At 37.4% G+C, this 12,732-nt stretch overlaps 2 protein-coding genes across 6 annotated transcripts in view; one reads left to right on the top strand and one right to left on the bottom strand.

Moving 5' to 3' along the window:
• The window catches only part of LOC150106920 (phosphatidylserine synthase-like), a 215,757-nt gene extending 208,364 nt beyond the window's left edge, over nucleotides 1–7,393 (bottom strand). Inside the window, exon 1 of the mRNA XM_090392822.1 lies at nucleotides 7,064–7,393. Within this exon, the coding sequence (XP_090248948.1) occupies nucleotides 7,064–7,230 (167 nt within the window). The 5' untranslated portion in view covers nucleotides 7,231–7,393. The remainder of the gene's footprint in view (nucleotides 1–7,063) is intronic.
• LOC150106919 (transcription termination factor 3, mitochondrial-like) overlaps nucleotides 7,357–12,732 on the top strand; it is a 65,176-nt gene continuing 59,800 nt past the window's right edge. For 2 of the 5 annotated variants that reach the window (XM_090392827.1, XM_090392823.1), the window contains exon 1: nucleotides 7,591–7,671. The gene's annotated coding sequence lies outside the window, so the exon portion shown is untranslated. Of the gene's footprint in view, nucleotides 7,418–7,590; nucleotides 7,765–8,410; nucleotides 8,529–12,732 lie in introns of those variants that run through there. The other 3 variants (XM_090392826.1, XM_090392824.1, XM_090392825.1) reach the window with 3 other exon arrangements.

The raw sequence follows: 12,732 nt of genomic DNA, 5'->3' as shown, positions 1-12,732 counted from the left end.
ACCTGCAGGAATAAAATATAGAAACGAGCAACGACTTGCACATAAAGAATTTGTATAGAAGTGTTAAATTAATTTTGTCATCTTCTCGCCCTGACCCTCAAATATAAAAAGATCAATTAAGTGGCACAGTCGTTAAGATCAAATAAATTTCTTTTGATATTGTGCAATTATTGCTCAGGGACTGTTATTACGTTAGATAGACTTATTATACGAGGTCTATCTAGCTACAGAAAAAAAAAGGGGGGGGGGCAAGAATAAATTTAAGTAAGGATGTAAACAGATAGATAGAATAGATAAAAGGAAAAGTAAAGAAAGTAAATATTTTACAAAGGCACAGCAGACAAAGATTTAATAATACAGACAGATAAAAGAATAGGATTTAATAAAACTAATATAATAGTAAGATAATAAAGTAGAAGAGATATAAAATTTACACACATCCCTCCTTAATACCCTTCCTCAAGAGTCTTTGATCTGCCTCACATGTACGATGTCCTTTGATGCTTTATTTCTACATTTTTCCAATCGATAAATCTTTTTCTGTCCCTCATAAAGGTCTTGATATGACATAGCCTTCACCTGTGCAACAACTCTCTTAGCTTCTCGCTTTTTCTCTCTGTACTCCTCTCTGTTCTCTTCCATTCTTGACTCGTCCCACTTCTGCTTTGCCTTCCTCTTAGCCGTCACTGCTTCTTGTACATTATTATTCCACCACCAACCCTCCTTCTGCTCTCTAATCTTTCCGGATGTTTCACCAAGCACCTCAATTGCATAGCTTAGAATTATTATTGAATTATGTCTCCACCAATCTTGTACACTTTCTAGTCCATCTGAAATCCTCTCTAACACCTTCTCCCTAAAATGGTTCCTTGCACTCTCTTCTTTTAAGCGAAACCACTTAATTGTCTTCCTCCCATGGCTTCCAGAGGTTCTTATCTTCAACTTTATTTTAAAGTCTGCACACCGCAGTCGGTGTTGCTGTGCCACTTGATCAGTTGGGATTACCTTACAATTTGTTACTGCCTTAAGATGTTTTCTTCTAGTCAACATGTAGTCAATCTGTGAACTGTTGTTGCCACTTCTAAATGTTATCAAATGCTCTTCCCTCTTACAGAAAAAGGAGGGTTCACAATTGCCAGATCAAATGCTACTGCAAAGTCCAAAATTCTCTCTCCTTCCTGGTTCATCATTCCCACTCCATGGCCACCCTTTCACAGTCCCTATTCTGCCTCCCTATGTGTCAGTTCAAGTCTCCTCTGACAATCACCATCTCGTTTTCTTCCAGTTCCCTCATTTCTTCATCTAGCACGTTCCAGAATTATTTCTTTCTTATTCCATATAAATTTATTCAGTTGACTTCCTACCATACCAGCTTTAATGGTTTTTCTTCAATGTGCAAAATGTAAAGCTATGTGCTTCATGAAATTGATGAGGCCAGGGATTTGAGGTTAGCCTATGGTTGCGAAGTGCATAGCCACTAGACTAACTGCGCGGTTAGCCTAGTGGCTATGCGCTTCGCAACCATATGCCTGGGGAAGAAGTGTCCTAGGTTCGATTCCCATCGGTGATGTGAGGAGCTGAAGGATCTTCCTCAGCCATAGCCAAGTTAGCCAGTCTTGGGCGTGGACAGCAGGGTTTTTCATCCCGCAAAGCAGGTAAACTGGCCTTGAGAACTCAACACCAAGGCCATAGGATACACCGGGGCATAAGGCTGACCACCTTATCCTGTAAATGGAGTGAGGTCCGATGATCAATGGACCCTTGGCACCGCAAGGTAAAAGAGGGTATAAGGAAGATGAGATGAGGGATTTGAGGATCTGGGTTGATGGGTTGAAGTTCAGAGAAAATGTTGAAAAATTACCTGGATGTTTAAAAACATGCTTACTAGTAGGACAAAGAAATCATTATCCCTCTTTATAAGAACTGATACATTGCATCTGGACTACTATGTTCAGATTTGATTGCCTGGGTTTCTAAGGGATGTGGATGAGAGGATTCAGAAGCAGGACGACCAAGATGGTTTCAGATCATGAAATGCTTCCTATGAAGATAGACTAGAGATATGTGGATTATAAAATTGGATGGCAGACAGAAAAGGGAATATGATAGAAACATACAAGCTGCTAAAAAGGTTTTATAGAAAGAATATAGGAGTAATTTTTCAATATATTATAGGAGGGGAAAGAACATGAGGACATCATATTAGAAACTGAGCAAAAGTGTAAGTCCTCCAACTTAATTTATGCCAGCAAAGGTTGGTCGATTGGTAGAGTCTCTGCTACTAATGGCTCATGCAAAACGTTAAGCAAGTTTAAGTGTGGTTAGTAGTTGGAAGGGGTTCGATCGTTCGATGCTGTTGACACACTCTCTCGATGATGAGTCTTTGGACTCCCTGGAGGTGTCACATGATAATAATATGTGATGATGTGATTTTTTACAACATTGGTGGTGAATGAGCGAAATGGGTTGTCTGAGATTGTTGTCAGCGTTTTGTCATGGAATGAGTTTAAGGAGAAATATACAAGGCAGTGTGTAAATAATGGTTAGGTTAAGTCTCCTGCAGGAAGTCTTTTGAAGAACTGAGAAAGGAACAAGGGATATGACAGGTATGTTGTGAATAATGGTTAGTATGAGACTCTTGGGATAAATCTTGGACTTCATGGAGATACCCAGTTAATAATAATATGGAGGTCTGGTGGTGATAATAACTTCCATTTTCTTTGTATCTCTTACTGACTTCATTCTTATTCTTTTTTCCCCCCCCTTCTTCTTTCCTGAGTTTCTTTTTTTTTATAATTACAGGCTACTCTAAGGTGTTCTTAGATTCCTTAAAGTAACCTGTAATCTTAACCTTGATGAGTCTACAGACTCAGTGGAGGTGCGGTGCTTGTATATATATATATAATAATCTCTCTCTTACTAAAGGTTTTTTTTTTTTTTTTTTTTTTTTTTGAAGATAGCATATTTGCAGCAGTGTAACAATGAATGAATGATATTTAAATTTGCCACTGATATAGATTGCACAGGATTAAAAACAGGGCACACAATCAAGAGTGCAGAAAGTAAGAGGTTAAGATTACAGGTTACTTTAATCTTAACCTGTAATCTTAACCTCTTAAGAGGTTAAGATTACAGGTTAAGATTAAAGTAACCTGTAATCTTAACCTCTTACTTTCTGCACTCTTGATTGTGTGCCCTGTTTTTAATCCTGTGCAATCTATATCAGTGGCAAATTTAAATATCATTCATTCATTGTTACACTGCTGCAAATATGCTATCTTCAAAAAAAAAAAAAAAAAAAAAAAAAAAAAAACCTTTAGTAAGAGAGAGATTATTATATATATATATACAAGCACCGCACCTCCACTGAGTCTGTAGACTCATCAAGATTGGTTCAAAGACACAAAATCACTCATGTAGCAACTTATGATGGAACCAATTTCTGCAAACTTGAAGTTTAAAAATCTTTATTTTTATTATTATGTTTTTCCTAAGTAAGAGAGAGAGAGAAAATAAAGGAAATCTTACTGCAATTCATTATTATTATTATTATTCAGGCCTCCATGGAGTCAAAAGACTCATCGTGGGAGGTCCTTCCTAAGAACATAAAGTCTGTCAAGACTCATCGAGGGGAGGTTCCCCCTAAGAAACACAGAGTCTATCATACCACTCCTTAAACTCATTGACCATTCTCACCCTCACCACTCTATCAGGCAATGCATTCCACGGCTCAACCACCCTCCATGCAAAGAAACCACTCCTCACCCTCTTGCTCACAGTTTCCTTTCGTAACTTCCAGGGATGGCCTCTTGTCATCACTCCTTCCCGCTGTTCAACCAAGTGAAAGAACTCCCCAGTGTCAACCCTGTAACCACATCTCAACAGTTTAAAAGTCTCAATCATATCACTCTCCTTCTTCTACACGCCAAACTCTGCAGTCCACATTCCCTCAGCCGATTCTCATAACTATCTTTGTACAGTCCTGAGACCATCTTTGTCATCCGTCTTTGTATCTTTTCCACAGTTAATTTATCCCCTTCAAATCCTGGGGACCAAATCTGAGAACAATGAACAATAATCCAAATGTGGTCTGATCAGAGACTTATACAACGGAATGATAACCCTCTTATCTCTGCAGGTCAGTGTCCTTCTCATAATTGCAGCAATCCTCTGTGTTACCTTCACTACCTTTGCAATATGTCCCCTAAACTTCAGGTTTCTATCAATCATCACCCCAGATCTCTTGTCTCCCCAACTTCCTCCAGTATAACTCCTCCCATAGAGTATGCAGCATCCCATCGATGATTCCCAAACCTCAAGACCTTACATTTTGCTGCATTAAACTGACACCCCCATTCATTTACCCATCTATCTAGCTTATTCAAATCCTCTTGCAGAGCTACCACATCTGCACTATTACTAATAATCCTTCCCAGCTTCGCATCATCTGCAAACAACTGAATATCCCCTTGCAATGTCATTGATATAAAGGTTAAACTATATAGGTCCTAGTACTGAGCCCTGTGGGACCCCACTTGTAACCTTCTGTCTCCTTGAAACTGCTCAACCATACACAACTCTTTGATACCTATCAGACACCCAGTCCTAAATCCAGTTGACCAATCTGACATCCAGACCCATGTGTTGCAACTTAAATATCAGCTTATCATGTGGAACCCTGTCAAATGCCTTTGCTAAGTCTAAGAAAAATGCAGTATATGCCTTTCCCTCATCTAATGTTCTTGTAACTTTATTATAAAAGGCTAGCATATTGCTAAAACAAGAGCGCCCTTTCACAAATCCTTGTTGATTCTTACAGATAACACTACCCTCATCTGCCCAATGCTGTATATACGGCCTCACTACTTTCTCCAAGATCTTAACAACTACTGATGACACACAGACCGGCCTATAATTAGACACTTCCAGTCTATTACCACCCTTATGCAATGGCACTATCTTACCTTCCATCCATTCCCTGGGCACCTTTGCCGAAGCCAGACTTTCATTGAAAAGCCAGGTTAAAGGCACTGTCAGTTCCCTAGCACATTCTCTCAAAACTCGTGGTGAAATACCATCCAGTCCAAAAGCTTTATTGACATCCAGAGTTCTCAGTATCTGAAACACACTCTCCTCCTGTACCTCTAAACCTTGAACCTGCCCTATCCCTCTAGCATTAAAACTGACTCCTCTAGGATGAAATAATCCAACAAAGTGTTCATTGAACAATTCTACTATGTCCTCTGCATCAGTCACTCTATTCCCATTTTTATCCCACAATATCATTCTTCCACAGTCATTTCTCCTCCTACTGGCCACATGGCTAAAAAATTCCCTAGGATTTTCTTTGGATCTTAGGGCCAATCTCCTCTCATATTCCAGTTTCGCTTTCCTTACCACGCTAGTTACTCTTCTGGCCTGTGTCTTATATTCTTCACGCATCCTCTCTTCACCTGTCTCCTTATATCTCTTCCATAGCCTCTTTTTCACATGCAATTCCTGTTTAATATTGTTTGTCATCCACTTTACTCCAAATTGTGTCCTCTTCTTCACTCGTGGTATACAACTTACCATTGCTGCTAACAAATATTCTTTCACAATTTCCCACGCACTAACGATATCCCACCCTTCCAAATCCTCCCTCCATGAAACTTCCCGAAGTTGACGTCTAAGACTATTATAATCACCTGCATTATAATTCCTTACCACATAAGTTCCTGTCTCTTTGATACTCCTGCATGTCTATTCATTTTCCAAGTCAAAACCATATGGTCACTCTCTCCAACTGGTGGGAGAGATGTCATCTCAGTTATTGTCAACTCTTCTGATGCTATAACCAAATCTAAAACTCTTGAACCTCTTGTTCCCTCTGTTACATGTTGCCTAAGACATTTGTCCCTCAAGAATTCTAGAAATTCCATTCCACTATTGCTACATGCATCTTCCTCTCTCCAATTTATATTACTCTAGTTAAAATCTCCCATAACAAGCATTCTTCTTGCACTTGCCAAACTTAACTGTCTAAACATCTCCTGGTCCCCATCCTCCGTGCTCCTGGGTCTGTAGCAACACCCCACTAAATATCCTGTCTTGCCTACCTCTACCTCACACCATATGCTCTCAAAATCATTTGTCTCACTTCCTTCCAAAGCCTCCACTCTTAGAGGACATAGGTCATCACTTATCATAAGCCGTACCCCACCACCACGCTTTCCCCTCCTATCCTGACGAAATCGCTATACCCAGCGATTTCTATTCCTGTTATTATATTTCATCTGCTCACTATTTGTTTATTATTATCATTAGATTTTAGTTATATCAAAATTATGTTGTTGTTTTTTTTTTCATATTGATTATTAGCACTGCATACTTGAAGACTGAAATTTACCAGATTTAGTCTATTATGTTTAAGAATAGGCCAAGAGGATATGATAGTTATACAAACTGATGGGAGACCATTACCAAATTAATTATGATACAATTATCTGTAAGCGAGAAAGCGAAAACCTTGCGATATTTATATCAAATATATCAAAGACGGCTTAGATCTTTTGCATGTTTTTGACAAACTGTGATAATATCTAAGATTGTACTTTATTTTTTCCTAAGTAGACCTCATTCCAAGGAGGGTGCTATAATAATAATCAAAGTGATTTGCTAAAGATATCCTACAGAAGATATCAACGAAATGTCATTATGCATGATATTTCTATTCGGTAAATGGCACTTACGTCCTTGGTATGACCTGCATACATTATTCTATTGCTCGAAAAGGCAATATTCCCTTGGTATGAGATATGAGCTAGTTCTTTAAAAAGAGCACAGGCGCAAAAATGCGATACCGGTTTGGTTCGGCAAAATCAATTGATAATATAATAACAATTCGATCACATGATGAGATATATGTGGATATTTTGAATAACCTTAGATCAAATAACAAAATCTAAATAATACATCAGTCCTCAAATTTAAATTACAAATTCTTTAATTATTTTATCAATATACCAATGAAAATCGCAAGATGCTAGGATAAAAATTATCTAATAACATTTCTCACATTTACCTTGTAAAGGCGGAATATAATAAAGCTGCAATCAAAATTGTTAATAAAGTAATAGTGTGTGGCTTGTAGAAGAACTGCAAGGAAATATCATCCACCGATCTTTCATTAATAGTATAGAAATGATCAGGTATATCGGATGGTGTACTTGATGTCCTACACCTCTGCATAATGCTTCGTTTTCTTTTCCTATTTTAAAAACAAACTTGAAGTATATATTGAAAGTAGAGTATTGATTGACACGCAATGCCGCACATTCCACCAAATCTAGCTATTCTTTTTAATAGTGCTTATGAGGCTTACTACATGATGACATCTAGTGGAATCCTTAGTTATTGTAGAAAAGTCGATAAACGTGTAAGATAACTAAAATTTGAGAAACTCTCCTAAAATACTAGCTTTTCACATAACAAAAAATACTAAATATTCACGAAATAAATGACATCTTACAAGCATTAGTTCTCTAAACATAATACGACACGGAAGCACAACAAACTTAGGTAAATCTTCACATCAAGCACGTGCGCGCCAGGTTTATTGCTAACCAGAGCTTTGTTTCTGTACGTTAAGTAGAATGGCATTACTGAAGCGTGGTTGTATTAATAAGAACAGTAAGTTTTCGTTACTTTAAGCTTCTGCATCTTCAATGCTAGTAGTCTGTTTTCTGCTTTGCACATTTGTTATGAAACTGAAAACATTAATAAGTGAGTTTTCTTGCGGACATGGGATAGATTAAGCTTGATTTGTAAATTTTGCTTTGTTTCTCATATTATATTTTATTTATTAACCATGATTATTAAGGACTTGACAGCATGAAATTATGTTATAACTTATAAACATAAGATATTAGTGAAAATTTTTTCAGTTTGGTTTTTGAACCGACCCAAACGTTTAATCATGTTTAATAATAATTAAGTCTTTGGACTACTTAGAGATGTCAAATAATAATAATTAACTATCCATCGACGAATTCTTTTTAAGTGGAAAGATCTGGGTTCAAATTACTTCTAGGACTCGAGAAACCTTTAATAAAGGTTGTTTAATTTTAAAATTCCAAATCTAAAGACTAATCGAAGGTGGCGTTTCTTCCTGTGCTTACGGTGAAAAATATTAGTAAATAAAACCATTTTGAAATAACAGTTGTTTAAGATTAAACTTTTTTTCCCCCTTGTGCGTAAAGTCAAGTGTAATTATTTGGTATACATAATTGCTCACTCTTCACGGAATATTTTCTAATTATAATAAAGTTAGCTCTCCATTTTAATCTTTCAGAACCATATGTCTATATCTGTTGCAAATCCTCCCCCCCGTAAATAGTATATATAGTATAACATGGGAGACCCATGATATACCCTCAGCACCATTCACAATATTAATGTTAATAAATAATGTCACGAATAATGATTGTTGTAGTATATTGCAGAATATACTATAGTTCTGAATACTCTTGTAAGATGTGGATGTCTTGGTAAGCAATTGTTAATCAAAATAAAAGCTAAATGAATGACCTTCTTTTCAGCCATTTTCTGTTCACTGCTGGACAAAGGCCTCCTCCAATTCTTTCCACCTTTCTCTGTTCTTGGCAATGGTTGACTAATTTTTCCCAACAAAATTTGACAGTTCATCACTCCATCTTCTTTTAGGACGTCCTCAGCCTCGTTTCCCTTCTTTTGGAATCCAGTTTGTTAGTATGGTGGTCCATCGCTCATCTTCTCTTCTGGATAGATGTCTGACCCATTTCCATTTTAGTCGCTTATGGTGAAGAATGAGGTCAGTGATGTGAGTCTGGCTTCTTATAGAGGTGTTTCGCTTCTTATCTTTTAATGCGATGCCTATCATCAACCTCTCCATTTTTCTTTGAGTTGTTGTTAGTTTATTTGCCAGTGCTTTTGTTAGCGACCAAGTTTCACAACCATATGTGATGACTAGAAGTATACACAGGTTAAATGTCTTCCTTTTTAAACAGAGTGGGACATAATTGTTTTGAAAAATATTTTTCAATTTTCTGAATGCACCCCAGGTTAGTTGAATGCTATTTATTTCCTTTTGGAGTCCACAGTTTAGATCAGTGAAATTACCTAGGTATGTATGTGAGAGACTCTTTCCAAGAAACGGTTTTCTATTATGTTTTTTGGTGTTACAAAATGATTAAACATGATTTTAGTTTTTTCTCTGTTTAGTTTTAGACTGACTTTTCTGTTTTCATGATATAGGTCTTCTATCATTATATTAAGGTCTTCTGGAGTGTTTGCAAAAATTGTGATAATCATCTGCATATCTTAGGTGTGTTTAAGTTTCTGTTATTAATTTTTATACCAAGGTTTGTCCTGTTTATATTATTAAATATTTCTTGAAGTGCTGTAAAGATTTTGGTTGATAGAGTGTCTCCTTGTTGATCATCTTTTTCGATTGATATTTTATTGCTACTTGTGTGAAGTTGGATTGTTGCTGTTGCAGTGTGGTATATTTCCAAAAAGCATACTGCAACAGGAGCTCCCTTATTCTGGAGTGCTTTGATTATTGTATTAGTTTTGATGGAATCAAATGCTTTTTCATACTCAATAAAGGCTAAACAGAGAGGCAATTGGTTTTCTTCTGCTTTTTCTATTATTTGTTTCGCTGCATGAATATGATCAATTGTGTGTTAAAGCTGTTACGGAATCCTGCTTGTTCTACTGGTTGATTTGAGTCTAGAAGAGGGGCTAACCTGTTTGTTATTACTTTTGTGATATTTTGTACAGATTGAAGAGAATACCTATCTGGATAGGTATATAGATATTAGGATAACTATCTGCGACAGCATGTAATGGAAAATACTAGTGGTCAGAGAATGCTTGACCTAGTAATTGCATCTGAGGATTTGACTGTAACGAATATGACCATATTGCCACAATTGGTGAGAGTGATCATAGGGTCTTGACTTGGGAGGTGGCTAAAGGTGTGCAATTTACAATTAAGACAGGGTACATGTGGAATTATCGGGCTGGTAAGTATGACAAGCCTAGGAGTTTGATTGGTTCAGTGCCATGGCATGTAAAACTGCAAGGGCTGGATGTTGATAGTGCATGGGAGGCGGTTGAGCAGTGTTTGCAGGAGGCAATGGCTGACTGTATACCTAGATTCCGAATAATAAATCAAGTAGGGATTAAATGGATGAATAACACCATTAAGCTTGAGCTGGAAAAAAGAAACAACTGTGGAGGAATTTAAGGAGAAAGGTGACCTGCAGGCACATGAATGGTATAAAGCTCAGGCCAGAAGGGTAACAACTGTGGTAAGAAAAGCAAAAGCGGATTATGAAAGAACATTAGCCATGCAGGCTAAAGAGAATCCCAAACAGTTTTTTTGATATGTTGCAAGTAAAAGAAAAAAATGTATACGGCAGATTGATTTTAAAGAATGCCGATGGTAGGGAGGTAATCGAATCAGTTGATATAGTAGAATTACTGAGTCAGCACTTTGCAAGAGTATATCATCCAGGTGGTGACATTGCAGAAATGGAAGAACCAACGGCTTATACGGGAATTGTGGTGAATGAAGTGGAGGTGAATAGACTATTACAAAACCTCAATGTCAATTCATCTGCAGGATTGGATGGTATACCAGCTCGTGTTGTACGAAAAGCGGCTAAAGAATTGTCAGTGCCTTTGACCATTTTGTTTAATTTGAATCTCGGGTCTTGGTTAGTCCCAAGGGGTGGAAAGAGGGGGAAATAGTTCCACTGCATAAAGGAGGTTCCAAGACTGCTGTTGAAAATTTCCGGCCGATCAGCATATCAGGAATTGTTGTCAAAGTCTTGGAGAAAATAGTCAAGAGGAAAATACAATATTGAATAAATGAAAATGGGATACTTTATGGGGGACAGCATGGTTTTGTGAAGGGTAGATCACACCTCAGTAACTTGCTTACGTTCTATAACACAGTGACGGCTGAACTGGATAAGGGTAACAGATTTACAATGATTCTACTGGACCTTGCTAAAGCCTTTGATAGGATACCACATGGAATTCTAATCAGTAAACTGCAGCATATCAGAATGGATATAGGGTTGGTGAGATGGATAGGAGGATGGTTGATAGAGAGATATCAGAGAGTGGTTTATTCAGGAGTAGAGTCCAAAAGACGGCCTGTGACTAGTTGTGTGGTGCAGGGTTCTGTTCTTGGACCACTACTGTTTAATTTGTTTATTAACAGTATAGGAAAAGATCTGAGAGGAACTGTGCATCTGTTTGCAGATGATGCAAAGTTAGGTAGAGCAATAGTGAATGCTCAGGATTTCAAAATTTTGCAGGATGATTTGGATAGTTTGGAGGACTGGCTTAAGGAGAATGGATGTCAATTTAATGTGGAAAAATGTAAGGTTTTGCATTTTGGGGTGAAAAGATTAGTAACAGTATATCACATTGGTGGAACTGTACTCCAGGAGATTGATGGGGCCAGGGATTTGGGAGTGTTGGTGGATAGGGAGTTGAAGTTTAGGGGACAAATCGCAAAAGTGGCAAAATCAGCTCATTCAAATCACTTGGTTGCTGAAAAACACTTTAACGAGCAGAGACAAACTGACTATTGTTCCTCTGTATTGAGCCTTGATAATACCCCATCTAGACTACTGTGCCCAGATATGGGCGCTAGGGTTTCTTCTCGATGGAGAGGATCCAGAGACGAGTGACCAAGATAATAGCAGGACTATGGAATGAACCTTATGAGAACAGGTTGAAGATTTGTGGGCTGCAGAAATTGTTGATAGACAGAAAAGGGGTGATATGATTGAGACATTCAAATTACTGAAGGGTTTCTATAAGATTAATTCAGAAGATATTTTTGAGAATAGGACTGGTAGTGGGAGGACTAGAGGCCATCCATGGAAGCTTGGTAAGAGTGTGGTTAGCAAGGGTGTTAGAGCTAGGTTTTTTACTTGGAGAGTGGTAAATGAGTGGAATAAGCTGCCAGAGTCTGTTGTGGGTGCCATGACTGTAAATGAGTTCAAGGTGAAGTATGATAGTTACTGTGTGAATGTTGAATAGTTGTTCTTGACATGATGTTGGGCCTCCCTCAATGAGTCTAAGGACTCCTTGGAGCTGCCCATAATAATATTAATAATAATTGGGGAAGATAACAGTTTTCTGATATCTTCCCTTCTTCTAGGCATAGATTTAGTAAGTTTCTGACATGGTGAATTATATTGTTTCCTCTCCATTTGATTATTCTATGTGAATTAGGTCTTCACCAGGACATTTTACATTTTTCATTTGTTTTAATGCTTGTTTTATTTCATCTGAAGTGAATGGAGGGATGAATTTTATATGCAATGGAGAAGAGTTATTTATATTTGATTTATCTATTGAGGATCACTATAGAGTTCTTTATAAAATTCTTCTAGTACTGTTCTTGGTTCCTTATTATAGTTCCATTCTTATCTTTTATTGCATTTATTTATGTTAGCAAAGTGTTTTGCCAACTGATAAATGTTTTCTTAGTATTTTCATATTTTTGTTGTTTTCAATTGTTTCTTTTATTTCTTTATAATAAGGTGACGGCTGAACTGGATAAGGGAAATGAGTTTACAGTGATACTGCTAGACCTGGCAAAGGCGTTTGACAGGATACCGCATGGAATACTAATCCGTAAACTACAACATATGGGAATGGATATAGGGTTGGTGAGATGGATAG

Source organism: Typopeltis vanoorti, chromosome 5 (genome assembly GCF_054136105.1).
Source record: "Typopeltis vanoorti isolate ZY-2024b chromosome 5, IOZ_Tvanoo_1.0, whole genome shotgun sequence".
Lineage (NCBI taxonomy): Eukaryota > Metazoa > Arthropoda > Arachnida > Uropygi > Thelyphonidae > Typopeltis > Typopeltis vanoorti.
The sequence above is the reverse complement of the archived record's forward strand: the minus strand, read 5'-3'. Positions and strand labels throughout refer to the sequence as shown.